At 37.5% G+C, this 24,090-nt stretch overlaps 2 protein-coding genes across 3 annotated transcripts; both read right to left on the bottom strand.

The window, feature by feature from the left end:
* Positions 1–543: 543 nt before the first annotated feature.
* LOC148850627 (protein CutA, chloroplastic-like) lies at positions 544–6,777 on the bottom strand. 2 transcript variants are annotated; one of them, XM_088943993.1, is made up of 6 exons: positions 6,416–6,777; positions 5,723–5,838; positions 4,894–4,956; positions 1,675–1,706; positions 1,386–1,480; positions 544–791 (listed from the first exon to the last, which is right to left on the bottom strand). In XM_088943993.1, the coding sequence occupies exons 1-6, from the start codon at positions 6,607–6,609 to the stop codon at positions 710–712; spliced, it is 582 nt and encodes a 193-aa protein (XP_088800119.1). In that variant the 5' UTR covers positions 6,610–6,777; the 3' UTR covers positions 544–709. The 2 variants fall into 2 exon arrangements, with proteins under 2 accessions (XP_088800119.1, XP_088800120.1); XM_088943994.1 differs by having other exon boundaries at positions 6,452–6,743.
* Positions 6,778–8,803: 2,026 nt separating this feature from the next.
* CRR2 (Tetratricopeptide repeat (TPR)-like superfamily protein) lies at positions 8,804–11,761 on the bottom strand. Its single transcript, XM_088943274.1, has one exon. It carries the CDS (start codon positions 11,602–11,604, stop codon positions 9,664–9,666), a length of 1,941 nt encoding a protein of 646 aa, XP_088799400.1. The 5' UTR covers positions 11,605–11,761; the 3' UTR covers positions 8,804–9,663.
* Between the last annotated feature and the right edge of the window lie 12,329 nt (positions 11,762–24,090).

The following is a 24,090-nucleotide window of genomic DNA, read 5'->3' as shown; positions in this document are numbered from 1 at the left end:
TTTTCAATTCATTTTATTCATAAAATATAATATTAAAGTCATTTTAGCTTATTAATAATATATAATATTTTGATTATTTTTAGTCTAATTTATTTATACCATTTAATATCTGATTATAATCCGAATTCGAATGGAATTCACTACATATCCGATAGATATGATTCAATTTACCAATCAAATTCGGATATGCCTACATCTGATTTGATCCAATCCGTTTGCAGCCCTAGCCCCTAGTGACTAGATGGGGAGGGCAAATACATTTGATGGGAGCTTTCAATGAAAATGTTCTCGTCACCTTTGCCCGGCATTCCGTGTAGGTGCACATCTTACAGTGTTCAGTTAACCATTGACAAGGAAATCCTTCCACAGCCCTAAGTTGCAGCTTTAGAGGTCAATCACAATCACCAGTTTAAAAAATGCACCTGTAGCCCTGAATCCCGATCTGTTTTGTTTTTGATACTACTTACAGTTACTTAAAGAAAGCAATGTCCATATCCTCTGCTGTGTGTGTGTGTGTGTGAGAGAGAGAGAGAGAGAGAGAGAGGCAAGAACTAAACGTTCCATTATGATCCACAACTAAAGGCCTCAGCAGCCTGAATATACAGCTGATATTCACCGTTTAGTAGGGGGGGAAAATGAAATACCTATTGAAATCCTTATCCACTCAAAACGACCACTTTTAATAGCACCCTCACCATGCATAAGGATATCAGTTCCTTGTATTGTTCTTTAGCCACTCCAGGTACTGGAGGCTGCCACCTTTAATGGGCAGGGCAATGACTTCAGGAACCCTGAGGAACCACAAAGAAGGCGAAGGGTGAGACATTTAATTTTCTAAAGGCTTCATATCACAACTCAGAAATACTATTTCACCATCAGCCATTAAAGTAGACTAAATGCAATTGAGTATTTTCTCATAAAAGAAAAATAAGCATACAACCTTTGCAGCCCAAGCAGCAAAGAGAAGATCTCATCAATCTCATAACAAAACTCAATTACATGCAATTGAGTATAAGTGCATAAAATCTATGGCTCAAACCCAAGAGAACCAAAATATCAAACCAATAAATCACCTGGGATATATCAAGGTGAAAAAAAAAAGGTATAAAAAACCAAATCTTTCACTCAGCAGAGATTTCCTTGAGGGAAATGCTAAGCTTGGGACCAAATATCTTTGGCTGGTGATTTAGGACTGTTACTGGAGCATAAATCCTAAGGCATATTTTGGATGGTTTAAATGCTAGGAAATTGCTAAAATACAAAGCATTGCTCCTCAAGATTGGTGTAGGGCCCACAATTGGTACTGTGTAGTCCCAGGATACAACGGAAAGAGTAAGAGTATATATATAAGAGAGAGAGAGAGAGAGAGAGAGAGAGAATCTTACTCATATTCATGATTAGCTTTGACATGCTCTGTTAGAGCTTCCAAAAGGGATTCCCTGGTCTTAATTATAAGTAATTCTTCATTATCCTTATGGATCTGGAACCAAAAGAAACAGAATATGAACTTAGGAAAAAAAACATTAGCCTAAACCATATCGGTTTGATGATTGAACAAAAAAACCCTTGCCTAGGGTTAATTGCTAAGAATATTTAGAATTAAATTATGTATAGTATATATTGCTTTAATACTTTATTATTACTTTTTTAACCCATAAAAATGTAATCCTTTACCTGACCCTGCCACTCATAGATTGACTCAATTCCTGCATTGGCAAAATTAAAATTAAGAATATCAGTTTTTTATCAATAAAATAAGAATATCAGTTGCTGATTTGCACCATCATAATCCAAAAGGAGAAAGTGAACAGCATAGAAAAAGACCAAGAAAATCAAAGGAAACCAACAATTGGAATGACAATGAAAGTTTGAAATTAAATGCTTTCGATTACCATGCTCACCCAATTGTATAGGAATTGACAGTGTAAGAACAAAATGCAGTGAGCAAAAACAAACCATCTTTTTTTGACGGATCAAAAAATGTATCATATTCGCCAGGTTATTATTACAGCTGTTTCCATCACAAAGAATGAACTGCAGGCCCATTTAGTTTAGATGCAGCAATGCTCAAATTTATTAGCAGAAATTATAATTTATTCAAATGGCCTCTGTTTGTAGCTTTGGAAAGGTCACTGTACGGGATGGTCTCTAAATGGTTTAACCATCTCTAATAGAACATGGATGCGGTCCAACCGATGCACACAAAAAGGAGTATAAGATTACTGACATCAAGAATCTTCAAACTAGTATAAGCTCTACTGGATGTCAGGCATCACCCAGGTATTTATGGAAAGTTTATATGATTGTTACTATTCCAGAAAGTAGCTAGTAGCCACTAGAAGTCATGCAGCCCAAGTGATTGGATAAACTAATTGCTGTAAGCAATCAGAAGCTAAATCTCTGAGAAATTTCACAATCTTTGAATTGTATACAAGGCCACCTCATACACTCTTGACATATGGGATACATGTATCTTCTCACTTCAGGAACAAACTACTCAGGACCTGATTCAGAAAACACAATAAAATCTCTTGATGCTTGATGTATCAGAGGAATGAGCCCCCGAAAAAAAGAAACAAGAAAATGAAATGAAAAAAAAAAAAAAACTTTTCCTTTCTTCATCTCTTCTTCCTCTAGTGTGCCTAACACCCTTTATCAAAAAGGCCCCTCCTTATCCCCAAAGGCAATAATGTCTGGACCTCCCATGATTAGAACCTTGATTTCCTTGTGTCTGTCTTAGGTAAAGGGCATTCCCTCACCCTGTATCCTTCTAACCAAATAAAAAAACTCCAACAATAGTCCTTACATCCAATAAAAATAAGCCCTAATTGTTCACTCACCTACACAAGATTCAACACTACTTGTTCTAAATGTCTCCACTTCTACTCTACCACTTCATTCACCTTTTTCCTTTCCTCAGAGTTGTTGGAAGATGCTATCTATCTTGTTCTTCCACCCTTCTAAAGTCTTAACAAAATACGAACTTTGCTCAGAATTTCTGAAGATTCTGGGCTATTCCCTACTTGCTTCTGAATCCTGATCAATCAATGGTCTTCCATGTCTTTCACCTCTGTAGGTCATTGTGAATTTGCAAACACTCCCAGCCTCCTTATTTCCCCCACCCCCACCTCAGAGCATGATTCACGGCTTTTGAGGTTATTCCATGGTCATACACAGCCTGCAACAGACCCTTCTACTCCTCTAAACCTCCACGTTCCTTCTATAATTAATTGAAATCTTGTTTTGGTCCCACTACTACCTCTTTTTCCTGCAAAAATTTCAACATAGTAAGAGGCAACACTTGTAATAGACTGCAATTTGTTGCTAATTAACTAGCTTACGCAACAGTACCAACTTTCCAACTTTCTGACCATTGTCTTCTATTTATAGTAGACAAACTCCTGGATTCTGAAACCTGTGACCTAGTTTTCGCCTTAAACAATTATTGAATTGCTATGACTCCTATATCTTCTCCACTAATCCTTCAACTTCCACTCTATATTTCACCTCCCTTTAGATTTTTTTTTTAATTTTTTTCATTTCACCACCCTTCAGCTTCCACTTTTTATTTCGTCTCCCTTCAGAAAAATTGCAGCTCTGTTAACCCTTCTGAAAGTATCTTGATCACCCCTTCTTTTTTAGATGGTAAGTTTCCCTTGATCCTTATCATAAACCTTCTCCCAGCCCTTCCAGTTGGCATCTGGAACCTCCTATGTCATCTCAAGTGCCAAGACCAACTCTTAGCAAGTTCTGAACACCAGTACTAGACTTCCACTCTGCCCCACCACATTGGAATTTCTGTGAAATCCCTCTCCTCATTCATTTGTTGCAATACCCCCCCCCCCCCCACACACACACAATCCTTTTCCATTTACTGGTTAAAATTTGAATTGACAATAAAAACCAACCTATCATGGAAACCCTCTCCCCTACGACCCTCCTATTTTTGAGCAATTTAGTCCTATTCATATCATTGTCTTGCCAATTATTTAAATCATTCCTTTTCCTTGTGCAACTTTGTTGTGAAGTACATTGTGGATCTTGCTCCAATGTGGTCTCCTTGATCAAGCTTATGGGCATGACCGCAATCATCCTCAACTTCAGGATCCTTGTGCAGAAAAGGCCATGACACCTTCCACCATAATAAGTTATATCTGATTAACAATAACCATTAACCAACAACCAGTTTTGTGAAGATCACCCTAAGGAATCTCTGCCAATATGCAAGTATGCAATTGAGATCCACCTTATGTGACCAATCTCTCCCCGTATCCGTATAAATGAAGCTCTACGAGCCTTTTAATGGTTTTGAAGGTCAACACTGATAGGTCACATGCTACATTTCCTGTTTTCCCAAGTGTCATATAGGTGTCTGACATGGGTATGGTAAATATTTTTAAGTGTCCATATCAGAAAGCCCTCTTCCTTCCAGAAATCTTAGCATAAACTCGTTGAAATTATGTAGTGATAAATAATTCTTTCTCATCCCCTTAAAATAATATTCTTTGACTTTATAAATCAGTCTTGAATAACAAATTGACAAATTCTTCGCATTGTGACTTGTTACTCAAGTGGTCCTTTAAGTTTTCTTTTTCCCCCCCTTTTTTTTAATGCAAACACCTTTTGCAAATATATTTAGATTCAAGGGGTATTTGAAATTAACTGAGAAAATATTTACTCAAGAGTGTCTGCAATGCCATGAATTAGCGTAAAAATTGGCAGTTCAAGAAAAGGCCCTCAGAAAAAAAAATGAATGATATTTTATATTTTAATAAATACAAGCAACACATAATTCAAAGGCAATTCATAACTGACACTCAAACAGTTACTTTATAAACAAGAAGCAAAGAGAAAGGTGTCTTAACGACATCAAGTATAAGTTGAATGACATGCCTGGTACTATGTTGACACATGCTGCAAGTTTTTCTTTGACTATGCTCTCTGCCAGCTTCTTCCCTGTATCAAATATTGTATTGTTTAGATTTCCTTTTTTTTCCTCACCAAGAATGTCATTATTGAGCACTTTATTGATTTTATGTTGAAAGAAAACTGGGCAGTTATTAGAAGCAGATAAAGGGGAAACCAGTTAAGAGTAAAGACATGCTTAACATGGACAGCCATCCGCTGTCCGATCAAAACATACCTCACGCAGCTACCCTGATGAGAAAGAATCTTTTGCTTGTATGAACCATAAAGGGTAAAAGAAAGAACAGGAAGGATGAGAAAAGATGAAATGACATAGCCTATTTACCATTTATATATCACAATTGACTCCTTTCTTGAATGGTGACTAGCAAGTACACCAAACTATCAATTCTTGACACATAATTGCTATTTTAGGATGCCTTATGTAAAAGAGAAAATGTGAAAACTAAAATATCAGATTTGGATTTAGATTACTTTGCAGCAAAATAATCAACGAGCATGTAAACGCCATGCAAAAGTACACACTTAACTGTTCTTTACCTCATAGCATCATGCAATACAAAGGACCTAAATTGATGACATCAGATATTTGCTCACATATGCATGGAGGGTTGAGGAACCAACAAACAATTCAAGCTGGAGAGAGAAACCATGATCTTGGTAGTAAGGTAACAAGAGAGTTATTAAGGTCGCTAGACTAATTATGAAATGTCGATTCCAACAAATTTTGCCATGGCGTTGACAACAGAATTGAACTACCTAAACAGAAGGGATAAACCTAGCAAGAATGACAGACCTGCTTCTCTATTCGGGACGGTAACATAAACAACAATACTTGGAACAACTCTGGTGACGCTTTCCATTCCGGTATTAGTAACGTCTTTGGCAGATGCTTGGTTAGCAAAGCGTGACCTGAACAATTAAAATGCAGAATAGAATGAGAAGCACTGAGAATAGAAATCCATTTAAAATTGTTTTTCGAGGCACACCTATTTTGCAAACAAAAGCAAAATGGAGACGTCAATTCGTATTCACATCCACCAACTTACACAGAACCATGATTCAAATCTAGTTTATATTTCATATCGCCAAAAGACATTTCATAAAAATATTAAATAGGTAGAGGGGTGATGTAGAGCTTGGATTTGTAGATACATCTTGATTAAACTACTAGCATAGGTAACAAGGCCAACCATAAAAAATCATCTCATTTCGGGAAAATATAAATAAAAAGAAATTGATTGATTTTTCTTTAACTGATGAAATCAATCGACTTCGGTTCCAAAGCTTCTTACACAAAAACGAAGTTTTTCAGTATTTTAGCTGAAAATACCCATGAATTAAAAGAAATATGTCATAAATTCACCAAAAAAGAAGGGAGTAAAAAGGGTAAGGATAAGCAGAAGAAGAAAAATTAAAACCTAACAGAATGTGAGAAACCCTAGAAAGCAGAGGGGGAATGATAGAATGAAAGAATGGAAGAGAATACCGTATGAAAGAGACGAAAGGGAGAGACTGTGCGCACCCCGTCTTGAAAGAGGATGAAAGTGCTGGGCTGAGATTGGTTATACCCAAACTGAGCACGCAAAAGGCTCCGACCAGTGGTAGACGGCGACGGAGCAGAGAAGAAGGAGAGCGAGAGAAGATCGGCGAAGAGGTTCTACAACATAGTGCTGACGCCATTCCCCTTCTCAACCCTGTCACAATAATATAAAGTCATAATAGAGTTCTGTCTGGAATCTCTTCCTCGCCTCACCTCACACCTAATAGAATAAAGTTAACCAAATTCCCAGGCGGAAGACAAAAGCAAAGTAATATTCGCTTTGACAAATTTACAGATGTCTGTTTACTAAAAATTAAAAGAAAAACACAAATTTACACCTGTCATACTCAGGCTGGCCATGCTTTGGGTGGATCAAGAATCAGGCAGGGGTGAGAAAAAAACACCAAAAAACCGAATCGATCGAAAAATCGGTTTCGGTTTTGGTTCTGTATTTTTAAAAAATTGAAGGTGTCGGTTAATTAATATAGAAAATCGACGGTTAGTCAAGCCGATCGATATACATATATTTTTATATATTATATATTATATATATATTTATATATATTTTATAATATGTATTGTAAAAAAAAAAAAAATTTGATGAACTTAACCAGTCAATTGATTAACCGATTGGCTTCAATTTGGTTTCAGTTACCAGTTTTCCAAATAACAGTAGTACCTGTTTGGTTCCTAAAAAAGCCCATAGGATCGTGAGCACCCCTAGAATCTGGATACATTATTAATTGGATTATTTGGGTTATCTCCGGACTTGCAGTAATCTCCCTAAATAGGAGTAGAAAACTAGATTAGGGATGGTAATTTTTCCCATCCCTAACGGGGAGCCGACTTCCTTGACCCCATCGGGTTGGGGATGGGGATTGTTTTGGTGGGATGGGGATGAGGATTAATAGGAATTCCCGATTAGGGTCGAGGTCGGGATGAGGATTGAGGTTCCCATCCTGCCCCAATCCCGATTATGTATATATATATATATATATATATATATTAAATATATATTATTTATATTATATATATATATATTAAAATATATTTAAAATATTATTTATAATTTAAAATTTTTATTTATTTTAAAAAATACTATTATCTAAAAAAAATTTGGGGATTCGGGTCCTTGTGGAGAACTCATCCCCATCGGGGATCAGGGATGGAGGACAAATTTTATCCCCAATGAGGATCGGGGTTAATTTCAGAATTGGGGTTGGAGACGGGGAATATGATCCCCGCCCCGTTGCCATTCCCATGGTTTTCAAAATAGGATCGGACCAAACAATCGAACTAAAAAAACCATCTTATCCTAGAACTATTAATTTTCCCCAAAACCATTAATTTGGTCAGCAAACCACTGACCCGGGTGGTCAAACTGTTTGAACCATTTAACGGTTTGGCTGGTTTTATTTATTTTTATTTTTTGTCAAAACAAACCATCCATTCAATTCAAACGATTGGACCATTCTACCCAAGAACTGGACCCCTGACCATTTCATTGTCCGGGTCGATTTTAAAAACCTTGGCCATTCCTAAACTAGACTTGGATGGTTAGGCCCATTATCTTACCATGAATGAGGCACCTCTTGAATCTTGCCCAGAAACCTAGGTCCCTAATTTATTAGCTGGGATCACCAGCTAATAAAAAGATGTGCTAGGTTCAAACGTATCCGGGTGTATCGATATTTTGAACTTCGGGATAAGGCTTGGATGATGATATTTCCAGATTCCGTTTATTATTTTCTCCAGCAAGCAAATACAGCATCGGATGCTATGCATATAAGCACTGAGTCGTTTCCTTACCATGTGAAACTTCATAGCAATCTGCTAAACAAAGTCATCCAACCTACCGCGGACCTACAATTTTATAACTAGGATTTTTGTTCCTCTACAGGCAACCATAGTCAACTTGCTGACAAGCAATGAAGGAAGACCCAACAATCCAAGCTATAGTGCTATAAACCATGTAGTCATACTCATATACAAGAAAGCATATCAACAAGGTCCCTAGATTGAAATAGACAAAATTTGCCATGTCAATGAGAACAGACCAGAAAGATGAGGGCATTACAAGTCAAAATTAAATTGCACCACCATTCTTGAAGGGATCAACTGCAAAAGAATGACAGACATGCTTCTCTATTTTTGGACTGTAACATAATTGGCAATACCTGTTGTAGTAATGGTGCTCCCTCCCATTCCTGTAGAAGAATGGCTACCTTTGCCAATTGCTTATTGGAAAAGCATAGCCTGTATAGTTACATTCCCAGTTCCAACAAGAAATTTTAAGGCAGAAGTGTTCTTAAACTGCAAAATCATGACCAACCATTTTTCTTCCTAGGTATTAAGAAATTATATTAAGTACATAAAAAGTTAAAGCATTACAGAGAATTTGCATACAGATCCACCATTGAAGTCATGGATCCAAGAAAGAAGGATATACACATTTGATACAAAATTACCATGTTGACCATTCCACTAAAAAACAAAAAGAAAACGAAAGCAGTAATATCTCTATCTCTTCACTTTCTGTTAATGGGTCTTGACCTGTCCTGAAAGATCCTCCAGTTTATTTATTTTTTCTTCTTCTATAAACCCCAGGCAACAACAAAGGGGTAATCTTCCATGGAATTAATCCTTTCTCCTTTAATTTTATCCTGGCTAATGGTAAATTATCTGAAGAGGTGATGAGAGAACTACTAATAAACCTTGAAGATGAAGAAAAAGAACCGCAAGATTCAACAAACACATGCATGCAATCCTCTCCCCTTGACCTGAATAGAGCACATTGAACTACCAATCTGATATTACACATTTTTACCTTATCTACCATGAAAATCTTCCCAAGAGTAACCTACCACATGCAAATTTCCATTGTAAGGAGATATGGGATCACCAAATCTTTCCCTCTCCTTCAAGGGATGCAGTTTCCCCACTTATGAACTTATGAAATGTTTGTACCATGAATATCCTCTTTTCTTCCTTCAAAATATGCCTATCCTCCCAAGATGGGTCCATCAAAGCCTTCCAAGTACTTTATGAGAATCATGCATATTTACCTATTCTTTAGTAGTAGTGGCACTGACAAATAAGGCCTTAAACGCATCTTCTCCCCAACTGCAAAACACTGGTTTACTGTGCAGTAACAATTTAGGTTCAACCCATATAGGACTAAACCTTATGTGAGTTTACCAGTAATCCCCACATGAACAAACCCCATCTTTGAAATGGTGGAAGCGGTTAACATCCCTAACAAGAATTTCTCTATTTGCAAACTTGGAAATGAACTTTGTCACAGAATGACAATCTTCACACAACCTCAGGTTCTTGGTTATCCGGATGGTTTCACCATAGTTGCTATTGATAAGCCCAAAGGCAACTGCCAATTTCTCACTGTGGCCCAATACGATTTGCTCTTTCTCTGTTTGATCAAGCTCATAGAGGACAACCTTGGTGTCTGGAATATAACCCCTATCCTTCATCTCTGCTGATAATTGGACCAGCAAAGCATGCAGCTGTTCAATTTGCGGGTTCAACTCATCAACAGACATGAATGCATAGATTTTCTTCTTAATTTCTATCCAACTGCAACCTGGAACTTTTTGCAGCCCCTTAGCTTCTAAAAGCTTCTTCACTTTATTCATCTCATCCCACATCTTAGCTTCTGCATAGATATCTGCCAAAAGTACATAGTTCCCTGCATTCTTGGGCTCAAGCTCAAAGAGCCGAAGACATGCTCTCTCTGCAAGTTCAACATTGCAGTGAATCCTACATGCACCAAGGAGAGAACCCCACACTGTGGGACCCGGTTCAATCCGCATATCTTCTACCACTTTGGCAGCTTCGTCCAAGTGACCAGCGCGGCCTAGAATATCCACCATGCAAGCATAATGCTCTGCACTAGGAAAAATTCTATATTCTTGAATCATAGACTGAAACAATTTCTTCCCCTCATTGACAAGCCCAACATGACTGCAAGCTCCCAACACACTGACAAATGTAATGGAATTTGGTGAGATCCCAGTAGTGATCATCTGGTTGAAAACCTGAATTGCTTCCCCACCATACCCATGAATCCCATATCCTGAGATCATAGAATTCCAAGATACAACATCCCTCTTTCCCATCCTATCAAAGATGTGACGGCCAATCTTTAGACTACCGCATTTCGCATACATTGACACCAACGCATTGATAACTGTCAGGATAGAATCAAGACCTCTTCTTAGGACATATCCGTGCATTAACTTCCCTTGTCCCAAAGAAGCAATAGATGCACAAGCTTGAAGCACACTAACCATTGTCACTGAATTGGGAATTGCATCATGGGTTCTGGTCATCATTTCATGAAATAGGTCTAACGCCTCAAAAGATCTCCCATTCTTTGCATAGCATGCAATCATGGCACTCCAAGAAACTACATTTCTCTCTGGCATTTCATCAAACACACGACACGCATAAGACACACACCCAAATTTCGCATAAGCATCTACCAACGTAGTCGCAACATGAACGTGAGATTCAAACCCATGTCGTAAAATGTGGGCATGAATTTCTTGGACCCTCCGGAGAAGAGAAACAGGGAGCGACGAAGTGACACAAGCCTTTAGTACGTAAGGGTAAGTGAATCGATCCGAAGGAACGCCAATTTGGTTCATCCAATAGTAGAGAGAGAGCGCCTCATCTCCCTGACCCGCTAATGCAAGCGCCCTAATAATTGCGTTCCACACAAATATCGTTTTGTTATGGGTTTTATCGAACACATATCGGGCATTCTCGATGGAGTCCAGGTCCGAGTACATATTAATGAGTTTGGTAGCGAGGAAAGGGTCTTGATCAAACCCATCGTCGACAATTTGACGGTGTACCGTAATGGCATCCGAGAGAGACTTACGGCGCGAGCAAGAGAGGATTAAAAGCTCGTATGTGTGTTGGGTGGGGTTGGGTTCATTGGGAAGAATTTGAAGAGCTTGCTTGAGGTTGCCTTGTCTGCATAATGATTGAACTATCTGGTTAATGTTAGAACTCTGTAAAGAAACAGAGGAGTGCTTTGAAGAGAGAGGAGTTTGGAATGACTGTTTTGGCAGGAGAGGGAGTTGGAATGTTCGGGGAGATTGAAACGCCCACATGAGAATTTTGGAACCAGACTTGAGGGGAGTATTGCAACCTGCGCGCGAGACTGCGAGTCTTAAATCGGGAGGCTCCTTCCTCCCAATCCGTCACACCACATAAAGATAAGATTCGTGTGTTCCCTTTTGTTCCCCACTGTCACTGAATCAACTGATGAAGCCCATCCTGTCGTGACTCGTATGGTCGTATCATGAATTCATGATCGGGTTGCAAAGCTTCGGGTGGATCGAAAACCTCGCCCACTTCATTAATCGGGTAAAACTCAAAAAGAAAACAATGAGAAACCGGGTATGACTTCAAAGAGTACCCGTCCATCGATTCGATATAAATCCAATTACATTTGATTATACAAGAAGGTGTGGAAGTAATGATAAAAGGGTAAATACGAAAATTCTTATCAAAGGAATTGACGGGGGCCTGCACAAGCGGTATGCATAGGAATCAAGGCAAGTATCTCTTTAAATAATATAAATACTTATATAGACTTAAAATTATATTTGATTATTTTAATGTTGTATTTTTATTATATAAAAATATTTATTTTTATCCGATGCATAGGAATCAAGGCAAGTATCTCTTTAAATAAAAATGTAATAAAAATGTTTATTTAAGTTTCACAAAACTATATATATATATATATATATTCCGATGGACTCGCCGGCGTGTCTCACAAGCACATTCCCCATTTATTTGGAACATCTCCCATGACAACTATGAGAGATGTTTCAAATACACATGGGATGTGCATGTAGGGCACGCTCTCTGGAGAGCCCAATCCCATAGTAGAATAGGGTGTACATGAACTGATCATATCATGAATTGGTGCAATTCGAATTGGATTTGAATCCAATATAAATCTAACCATAAGATTTGAAAATATAAACAAATAAAATTTGGATCTTCCTAATACCCCATTTGATCCAATCCGTTTATATAACCCTAAAAACCGAACAAAAATAAAGGGTCCATGTCATTACATTACTTATATAGTCACTCAAACAAGTTGACTTGGATCTCTCTCAATTGGGTCTTTACAAAATAATGTTACGTGATTTGAAAGTTCCCTCATGTCTGATGGCTCGGAATTTGATTTAGATATTTCTTGGTCAGGGCTGAGTTGTGCTAGGCCGAGCTTGATATGTACTGTTAAAAAGAAGAGAATTAGAGTCCCTGGGTGTCTTTACCCAGGGAGGGCACTCCGATACTTAAGTCAAAGAGGTTTTGTGAAATCTTTTGAGAGTTTGAGAGAGCTAGAAAGTGTATAATCGCGTGTACCTTTTTAGGTAGAAGTGAGTGCCTTTTATAGGCATCAGTGGTTAGAGCCCTCTTGTAACGGGCCCAAGTTTCTTGCGAAACTGTTTCCGCTTCGTTTGGCCACATTAATGTATGGTTGTGAGATCTGTGCGGAGGTTACGATCTACCAGAGTAACTCTGTGGTGTGCGATGCGGTAGGCCAGTCTAAAGGTTGAGGTATCTGCGCTCCAGGGATCTTGGCTTGGTAAAGTATTGTCAGGTTAGCAGGCTTTTCCTCACAAGTCGCCATGAACTCTTATAGTTCGTCTGGCTCTCAAGACAAGTTGTCATAATCTTACGAGGTCAACCAGTTTAGCCTTGCCGAGGTGGAGGTCGGCCTGGATGAGATGCTCCAAGTTGGTTTATTGATCTATTTTGCTTAGTTAGCGCCAAGATGTCACCCAAAGGCTACATGTCACAACATGATTGATTGGACCAAATTACACCTCATCACAAAGCATCGCCATTCACAAATCCAATTCCAGCCATTAGCAATGGCTTAATTTGGTAAGAATATAAATACAAATATGTACTAAGCAAATGCACACAAAATAATACAAGATAAAGGTTTTGACTATATATGTTTGTATTTATACTCCTTCCAAACTTAGCTCATTATCAAGTTTGAATTCATTTTTTTTTTTGTATTTGATGATATGCCCGAATCCCCAAATTCCCATAGGGGTCATTTGAAATGAACCGGCTAACATACTAAGGGCGCCACCCATTAGTTGGCACCGGGTTCGAGTTTGGGCATACAAGAAAGTGGCCTTGCTAGGTGATAAAAGTCCTAGGTCTTAGCTGAGGCTCAAATCACACTACAATGCTACATGCTTAGGGGTGACAACGAGCCAAGCTCGTTTGGCTCAGTTTTAATCAAGCTCAAACCTAATTCATTGGCTCGATTATTAAATGAGTTGAGCTCGAGTCTATTAGAGATCGACTCGTGAGGTTTGTAAGTCGGCTCAAATATATATATATATATATATATATATATATATATATATATATATATATAATATAAAATTATAGAAAATAATATATAATAAAAATATTAAAATTATTAATTATTATAATTCTTAAATTTTTATTTTTATAAAATATTTTTTCTCAAAATCGAGCTTGAGCCGAGCTGAGCTCGAGCTTATGAATGTTTGACTCGAGCCGAGCTCAAGCCTGGTAGTATTTGGCTCGGCTCGGCTCGAGTCCACCCCTATACATGCTTGACCTTTTCGCTACACAAATGTATGGCAAGATGAGAAACTTGAGCTTCTGACAAAAAGACTAAGGGGCGTTGATTTGAAAATATATTGTTTCTTGAAACAAAAATATACAAACATGTTTTTGGTTTTGTATATTTTATTTTCTTGTGTTTTTTTTTTTTTGCCTTTTTTTTTCTTTTCAGGTGTTGAAATAATGAAAATTGTTTCTGTTTTAGAAAATAATTTGAAGAATACATCAAATTATCATATGGGTTGGGGTTGAATTGAGAAGATCGGGCTTGACCTTAGGCTCAATTTAGGCTCAGGTCATAGGCCCAAATCTTAATATTGGGCTTGGATTGACTATAAACCTAACCCAACCCGCTCAACATGCACCCCTAATCATAACGACTTAACTAAGGCTCCGTTTGATTTGCTAGGAAGAGGTGGGAAAGATGAAATATTCCTAAAATATTTCACTTTCTCATGTTTGTTTTGTGAGACGCACGAAAATGGGATGGGAAAATAGGGGGACGCACTTTCTCAAAAGCTGGGATTCGGGGCCACACAAAAACAGTGTGACCCCAGTGAGAAAATAGAGGGAAAGAGTATCGGGCTTGCCTGTTAAAAGAGTTTGTTGTCCACTTCCTATGCCCAATAGCAACGTCCAAGCTTCCGGTGACACTTTCAGATAGATGGTTTGTTGTCTGTCTTCTCCACTTCCTATGCCCAATGGCAACGTCCAGGCTTCCAGTGACATTTTCAGATAGATGGTTGTCTCCACTTCCTATGCTGCAATCACAGTGGGCCTGGCTGCCATGGTTTCCGACAACCAATGCCAATGCTCTCTCTCTCTCTCTCTCTCTTCAGCGTTTGATTTCCTCGTACCAATTTACTTCGATTAAGATATAACCTATTTTTTCTTGAAAAAACAGAGCTCTTTTCTTCTCTTCAACTCTCAATCTCTTACTCTATGTTATCTCCCCTGTCTACTACATGGATATTACTGTTATCCTAATACAATGATTTCCACCAAATGTTTCCAAACACCACTATGTTTCTTCGATTAAAATTGTGATTTTCATAAATTATTTCCAAATGCACTCAACTCATTCTGATAATCAACTATTTTCAGAATTTATCCAACTATAGAACAAATAGATGCCCTTCAATTGTAACAGATACAACGTTCAAAGCCTAGAAACCAATAAACGAATCCCAACTTTGGCAAGCCAGTAGTGTTGAAGCCCAGCTTTAAATCTCCTCTAAACCTGAAAATTTGCAATCACCCACCATATGTTCGACCAAATTCCCTGTCAAACACCTTCGCTTGGAACATTCTCATCCAAGCCCATGTCACCAGTCGTGATCCCTATCATCCAATTTGGAGCCTATGGGCACTGGAAATCACTACAGGAAGAAAAAGAATTTATGAATCATGATACTATAGGACAAAGTGGGTTAAAGTGCCTTCTCACAAATGACATTTCATGGATAGCAATAGTCCCTTGTTATGTGCAAAATTATGGATTCAATGAGAGTTTGAAACTTTTTAGAGGGACAATTGATTTTTGGAGCTAAATAGTTTTATTTTCAACTCTGATATATGTCATGTTTTCTCTCAATAATTTTCTCATAAACCAATTGATGGAAAATGAAAACTTTACACTTTCTCATCCCATCCCATCGTTTCCCTTTCCACCCAAATCATTCCACAAATCAAACAAATCCTTGGTTGAACTTGTAAAATATCCCAATGTTCAGCCACTTCAAGAGGTGATGGCTGGGTGGGGCTGTCAGTGGACTCTGAAAAGTCCGAAATCTGATTCAACATCCAATCGAACTTTTGGATTCAAATATTAAAACTTGCTCGTTGCTCCTGTTTAGGATTTGATCCCATACAATTCAAATCTAATTAAAGTTTATTATATATATTAATAAATTTTACTTTTTATATTTATTATATACATATATAATAAAAAATAATTAATCGATCATTCAGATTTGCATTTTTTAATAAACGGATCAGATTTGGATGTCACTGGATTCGCTTCAAATCCGATCCAATTATAACCCTGACTGATAGGGTGAATGCAATCCGCAGGTTGTTCGTCAGATAGTATATACTTTATTTGGCTGTGTTCACTTTTTCTATCCACGCCACTGCACCAGCATGTTATTTCGCCATTGACCCAGCTTTAGAGCTTTAGGGGAAAAACTTTGGCTGTCGACAAGAGACAGGAATTCTGTCGCCTATCAATCTCTCTAAATCCGTTTGTTTGAAATAAAAGACATTTTTTATTTTATAAAACCTTTTCCTCATTTTTTTTTTTTCATTTTGTCCCCATTCATCTCTCCCATTTGTCCCTTTCTTCCTCATCTCCTCTTCAGCTCTTCGCCTCTTCCCCAACTCCCATCAGATCAGCAAATTTTATTTGCTAAAATAAAATTTTATTTATCAAAAAAGAATATAAAAATACAATAAGAGGGACAAATGACTAGATTATTTGCACCTACGATGAAAACAAAAAGCAACTAATCGAATAAATGACCTAAAAGATCAAAGTCAAGATAGAGAAGAATTCAACAAAAAAAAAAAAAACGAAAAACTGAATGCATTTCAAAATTACAATCAGAAGAGAACTTAAGTAAGAAGAAAAAAACCCTAAGCCCGAATTTATGGAGAGGCACACCTAAAACCAGACATATTTCACTCAACAATGTCTCCAACCATGTAAGAACTATTAAGAAATTGGAGATATGCAAAGACAAGACGAAGTGTAATATGATGCAGAGAGAGAGAGAGGCAAAAGAACAACAGAGAGGGCAAGATTGTTTCACTAAGATATTTTAAAAAATCAGATTTTTTGGGTAAAAAAATTAGAATAAACTATTTTCATTTGTAATAAGAATGTTTTCAGTTTTAGCTCCGGTTATCATATGGAGGTTGATAGGCGACAGGAATTCCTGTTGCCTGTAGGCAGTCAAAGTTTTCCCTGCTTAGGCAGATTTCTTGTATGTTGTGAAAGGTCATTGGAGGAAACTTGCCACGTGGACCCATTTAGAGTGTTTCAGGATTGATGAGTAATTTGAGATTCTAATAACCGTACTCTTAATCCGGTAAACAAAGAGTTAGCTAGGCCAAACTGTGCAATTGCGACTTCCACTTCCAATTTTTTTTATTGGTCAATACAAGTTTTTAAGAAATTGTCTTGTTACTAAAAAATATTAGATTGGATGTTCACATTTATAGTGAAAACACCAAATTAGAGTTTATAAAGAAATAATGCGGTACCAAATTTTATGATAATATATTTTTTCTATCCCAAAATGCTTTGGCTCAGTTTAGAAGAATTACAAATACAAATATGTTTGTACTCTATCTCAAAATCCCAAAATGCTTTGTACTCTACATATTTGTATTTATAATATTTCTTTCAAACTGAGCTTTTGAGTTATCAATAGGGATTATAGTTGATAAGGGCCACTTTTGAGCCCAAATATCAATAAAAATAATATTCTTAATGTAATTTCTGAAATAAGTTAGCTTTTTAAAAAATATATCAAACAAGGGCAAAACACAACTTTGCTTTAGTTGGCTAAAGTCAGCCAACGATGGCTTGAAATGCAAAGCCATAAATAGAAGAAATGTGTATGCGAGGCAAGCAGAAGAATTGAACTTCTCAAGGCAGTTGAGTACTATACCCACTAAATTATAACTTAAATTTGCTAAAATATTTATGCAGAACATACACACGCAACACTTGTCTGTTATTGGATTTGGGCTGGGTCAAGTTTGCCAAGGCCTAACTCAAGCCCAGACTAGGCTGTAAGAAGAAAACCCAAAGCCCGGATTGGATTTGTCATGGTTCAGGCTGCATTTGGCATTCCTTATTTTAAAGATTTCTCTCCTTTTTTTTGCAGTGTAAAACTCAGTATTCATAGAAGCATTTTAACAGCAAAAAAGGAGATAAGTTCTTAAAATAAGGAATGCCAAATGCAACCTAAGTCTTTAAGCATGGATACAATTGTTGTTGGAATATGATCTGTCAAATGGGATCCTATTCTATTCTGCAAATACATAAATTCCGTGACTCAACCAAAAGTATATTTGTTTTTAATAATAGATTTATTGATTAGGAAAAGAATAATAGTAAATATATTTATTTTTATTTTCTCTATGTTAATGTAATCTCTTTCTCCTCCCCTCCCACTCTGCCCTGGTTTTAGGCATTTAGCATTTAAATTTCTTAAACCAAAGTTTAGGGCACACAATTTTCTAATACTTTGGTATATCATTCCTTACTGATATAGGTTTCAGCAACAGTTCCTTCCTTTTTTTCTTAAATTGCTGATGACAAAAATGATCTATGCAAGATTTTGGGAATTGGTTCATTAAAAAAAAATTCCTTAAATACAGGCCAATATGTTTTTTGCCAATTCACTTACATTTTGATATATTTTTTTTAATGAATACAGCAAATAAGAGAAAGAGTAATGCAGATGGATACTCTCATGGTGGGTAGTACAGATGTTAGCTGAAACACATTAAATGACATAATAAACAAACATGCATGAATTGAGTTATTCAAGTTCTTAGCAAGGCTGAATCCCTTCAACTCTGTCCCTGTACTGTGCTAAGTTGCTTGAGTTATGGTTCACGCTCAACTAATTTTCCTATTTAATTAGCTTGAGCCCTTCTAAGACAATGTTCTTTATTTCATTATGGAGAGAGAGAGAGAGAGAGAGAGAGAGAGAATGTTTTGGGGTTCTGCTCATCGTCTTCTCTAAGTCTTATCGAACAGAGATGATTTTCTCAAGAGCACCACCTTCTTTCAACAAAATTAGGGCAGTAGTTTGATCCGAAATCCTCAAATTCAAAGGACCATATCCAGTCAAGTCCATATAATACTGTCTAGTAGGTTCTGTATGCTTCTGTTTCATCCTTCATGCAAAACTATTGCTGAGGCCTGAGGGCCCTCAAACGTGCTGCAATTATGCTCACAAAGATGCCAGTACAAAATGGTAGAGAATAGACAACTTACAACTAATAAATGGCCACAAGTTAATGGCTGATTTGTCCTTTTAGCTGATGGGTCTGTGTATTTACTAGGCCCTTGTTCACTTTCGTCCTTAGTCCATGCAAAACTATTGCTGAGGGCCCTTACTGGGCTACAATTATAGTGGCACTTTTGCCCATTCAAGTAGAAATATAATTAAAATGGATAACTGATGGTGAAGAAATGGAGACAAAATGGTAAAACGTAACTTAGCAGAGCCCAAAGGAGTCACACCCCCGATCTAAATATCGTCACAGAATTACTCATCAGTTTCAGAGATAGTTTTCATGTTTAATATCTCCAAGAGCTTCATTATTTTGTAAGAGAACAAAACAATCACAAGATGACATGATAAACAGGAACCCATCATTAAACAGATCGATTCAATGGCCACTGGCCAGGATGATATGTATACATCGGAATCAAACTGGGGATATATTGTTTAACAAAGAGATGTTTCTATGATTGACCTGTTTGCATGCATGACCAGACATGGTGGCAAATGGTTGGCCAACATCTCAATGCTTTGTACTGCGTTATTCCACAATTATATGTTTTTTCATCATTTCCCCCCTATGTGGATGCAATATTGCAAGTTCCTTTAAGTTGTAAGCTAGTGAAGACATGTGGTGGTATTTATAATCTATCTCATTATCATTATTCATTAGGTTTCATGATTACGATGGTTTGGCAAAAGTTTTAGTGTTGGCTGCCAATTTGGCGTAACCCTCATTCTTTCTCTAGGGATCGAGACACAAGCTCATCACATTGGCGGAGATATCTCATTGTCATTATTCTCTCCCTTTATTCCCTTAGGCTCAGTTTGGAAGGGGTATAAATACAAATATATAGAGTGCAAAACCATGTATTTTGTATTATTTTATATGTATTTTCATTGTACATATTTGCATTTGTACTCCTTCCAAACTTCCAAACTGAGCACTGCTTTCAATTTTGTAAAAAAAAAAAGTTTTGTTAAAATTTATCTTTTAGACCAGAATAATTCACTAATAAAAAGTGAAGTAGAAGAAGTACTTCAAGGTGGAAATATGTTGTAATTCAGAAGAATTGATGTGCTATTTACTTCTTTGAGGGTATGGTAGCGATTTTTACTATACCATGCATTATGTAAGATGAAATTGAGATACCTGATAACAGTCTTTGAAATGAGCAAGGTTTAGCTGAATGCCTGTTTAGCAGGTTGTGGAACCAATGATAAGGTTCCACGCCAGTAATAAAACATATGGGGCCTGCACCTTTCATAGTGGAGCTCATGAATTTATTAATGACGTGAAACGTCATCATTGATTCCACAGCCCGCTAAACAGACAAAGCGTTTAGCTAATCCAAATTCTAAAATAAGGATAAAACTAATTGCCTTAAGTAGTCACTTTCTTACTAAAGCTAGTGAAGCCCTGCCCTCATAACTTTTTATTTTTTTTTTGAAATTTTTGTCACACAAACTTGTTAAGGGAACAAAAAATTAATCTAAATCAATGTACCATTTTCTTAAGGCTGTATTTGGTTGTTGCAGTGCAAATTTATTTTCACTAATACAAATGCAAGGGAGCACAAATGTAAAAAATACAAATTCTTGTTTAATTTTATTTTGGATTTTACTTTATTTTGCTTCATGTCTTTATTTAATTTATTTGTATTGCAGTCAAACAAAATAAGCTAAAATTTGAAACAAAAATAAATCAGAATTTACACTCAAGTCATTTGCACTGCCATGGTTTTGCATCAGTGTAAATTTATTTGCATTGCAACAAAACACAGCCTAAAGGGCAAAATATTGAAGTCTTTAGAGAGAATCAAGTCAACAACTCGTACATGCAAATTGGATGGACAAATTGTCCTTGAGAAATCAGGACAAAACTATTACATTACCTCTTGCTGCTTTTGTAAAAGATAATTAGATAGATTAATAGTATATTGTTAGATAGGAACCAACTGAAATATATATGACCTGCCCTATATAAATCTTCCCTCTCTTTTTGCATTGAAATTAGTAGTTTTTGCAATGATGTCTTGTTAAACATTCTTTACGGAGGTAATGATCGGTATTGTTTGTTTGAAACATTTTATCAGATAATATAAAATCAAGTTATAGAACTTTTATATACTTGAGTGCTCACCAATCAACACCCAATGATACCAAAACTATCGTTAATCGTGTTAAATGCAAATATAAGCAACCTCTGCAGCTGTTTTTGCTTTTTGTTTCGAGCATATACGATAGATATACCTCTTTCAGCATACTCTGTGCATTGTTCTGACGCCCAAAGGTTTCCTTTTTTTACCTTTACCGGTAAGAAACTAGTTAAATAAAATATAATTGTGTCTATTTTGATCATCGTGTTAAGTGCAAATGTGCAATTAACCTTCTCATGCTGTTCCTTTCCAGGAAGAAATTGAATTGGGGTTCGTTTGGTTTGTGGGAATAGGAGTATGGAATTGGAATTGAAATAGGTCATTTTAAATCCAATTATTTGGTTGGTCAGTGTTGTTGTGCGGATTGGCCGAGGGCAATGAAGTAAATTCACTCTTCAAGTTTCGAGGATCGGCTGAGGATCCCAAGGCTTTGGAAAGTATTGGCCGAAGCCAATGACTGTAAGCCGAGGCGAGGTGCTCTTTCCGAGGACTATGGTGGTCGAGGACCACAAGCCGAGGTGAAGTTTTTGGTGACCAAAGTTACTGCAAAACAAGGAGTGTCAGAGGCCTCGGGGTGGATACCTGAGGTAGAGGCTCCGACGCTCAAATTAGTACGAGGTGTATAACAAGGGAGAGTGGAGAGTGCAAAGGTGCTCATGGAGTGAGTCCTCAGATGCACTAGATCTCCCTGAATTAATGCTAGGTAGACAATGTAGGTGTAGGAAGTAAATGAGAGAGTGGTTTGGAGTTACTCTGTTCGTAGCCCCTTTGAAGGGGCAGCTACCTCTTATTTATACTTGAGCGTCGGAGCCTTTGCCTCGGGTATCCACACCGAGGCCTCTGACACTCCTTGTCATGCAGTAATTGTGGTCACCAGGAACTTCATCTCGGCTTGTGGTCCTCGGCCACCATAGTCCTCGGAAGGAGCACCTCGCCTCGGCTTGCAGTTCTCGGCTTCGGGCAATACTTTCCGAAGCCTTGGGGTCCTCGGCCAACCCTCAAAACTCGAAGAGTGAATTTACTTTGTTGCCCTCGGCCAATCTGCATGGCAATAGTCAGAATTAGAATCCCATTTCTCCGAGGGAATAGTCATTCTCTCCCCCTTACTTTGAGAGAATGAAATCCCATTTCAGCTGATTTCAATTTTCATTCCAATTCCTGTCTGAACCAAACAGACAATGGAATAGACTATTCCAATTTCCAATCCAAGGGATTGTGATTTTAAATCCGATTCCTATTCTGATTATGAACCAAACGAATCCGATTCCTATTCTGATTATGAACCAAACGGACCCTCAATTGCCAGAGCACATACCCCTTGCAGCAAACTCGGTGCATTTGTCCTGATGCCCAAAGCTTTCCTTTACTGTGAAGAAACTAAAACAAGACACAGTTGTGTCCGTTTGGATCCATGATCTTTGGTCAAAGCAATCATACTTGACTCCAAGGGGAACATGGACCAAGAATAAGGTATTCAGTATTCCGGGTTCCGGCCCCCATGCCAAAAGACATCATGAGAAATGTTTGATCTTAATTCTCAACAGTATGTGGTCATCCTTACCTAGCTGCAAGTACTAATTGATATTCAGCAAGGGCCCAAACCTCTCTCAGTTGTGAAGGTAGCAATTCTTGACCACATCCGTGTCAACTTGTCTGAACCTGGTCAGGTACTTTGGGCTCGGCACTCAACCCCCATTTAATAATTGAATCGCTTTGGGTTCGGGCATTTACTAGGAACTGATTAATCTCCCCGCGATCAACCTAATTGTTAACTCCATTGATTCCTTGAAGGTTCTTGGGCGTCAGACTAAGCACCTAGAAACCCAATTCCTGGACGTGACTGACCCACTACTATTCCCCAATACAAGTCGGCCCATGGTTTGATTTATGTAACAGTTGAATTAGTGAGTCTTTGGTGCGTGTGTGTGTGGGGTGGGGGGGGGGGATTTCTCCCTTTAGTGATGACTTTGGCCGTGTACTAGAAACTAGAAAGATTGAATAATCTGTAAGGCTTCAAATTCTTGTTTTGTTAAACCAAAACAAACGATCTACTCTTCTAGGAAATAAAATCATTATAAGAGTTTCTGAGTGCTGACTATGGGGATCTTCCTTTTCTGATTTTTTTATAAATGGGTGAAGCACATGTCGGACAAATGGGTATGTGTAGACACTGTGTTAGAGAGAGAGAGTGAGGACCTCTAATTGAAAATTGTCTGTGGGGAACCGGATACACCATAAACTAACGGATTCACCATTTATTATATGTATGTGCAGTGTTAATTAAGGATGGCTACATGGAATTAATATTATTAGCATAAATGCGTTAAAGTACAACCCAAGAAATGTTTGTCCACATGTGTAGACTGCTGGATGGTTGTTCAAGGAACATATTTAATATTTGAAATAATTAATTTGACAGTGTATTATGTATGTATGAAGTAGAGCAAGGCACATGATGCCAAGGAAGGACAAGAGTAGTTCCTAGTAATAGAATGAACAGTAGAGCTGTCTTTCCTCCATTCTACTCGGCCCTGCAGTATTTCAGTCTTCGAAGCAGAGAGAGATGTTGCCTTTTTTGTATATGTATTGTTTTTGTTGGGGGACTCGATGGGTTAAAACAATAGAGAGCCGGGTTTGCCAACTGTCTCGTAGAAATCTATTTAGACTGTCGTGAATATAGAATTTGCAAGTGGCAAATAAAGAGCGAGCCTTGAGGAACCAACGTGGATGCTTCTCTGGTTTATTTATTCTTGATGAGCGCTTATTGTGGAGACAC

The sequence above is a fragment of the Nelumbo lutea genome, chromosome 5, assembly GCF_056320005.1.
Source record: "Nelumbo lutea isolate HS-2025 chromosome 5, American lotus-T2T, whole genome shotgun sequence".
Taxonomy (NCBI): domain Eukaryota; kingdom Viridiplantae; phylum Streptophyta; class Magnoliopsida; order Proteales; family Nelumbonaceae; genus Nelumbo; species Nelumbo lutea.
This window is presented reverse-complemented; position numbering and strand designations above follow the sequence as displayed.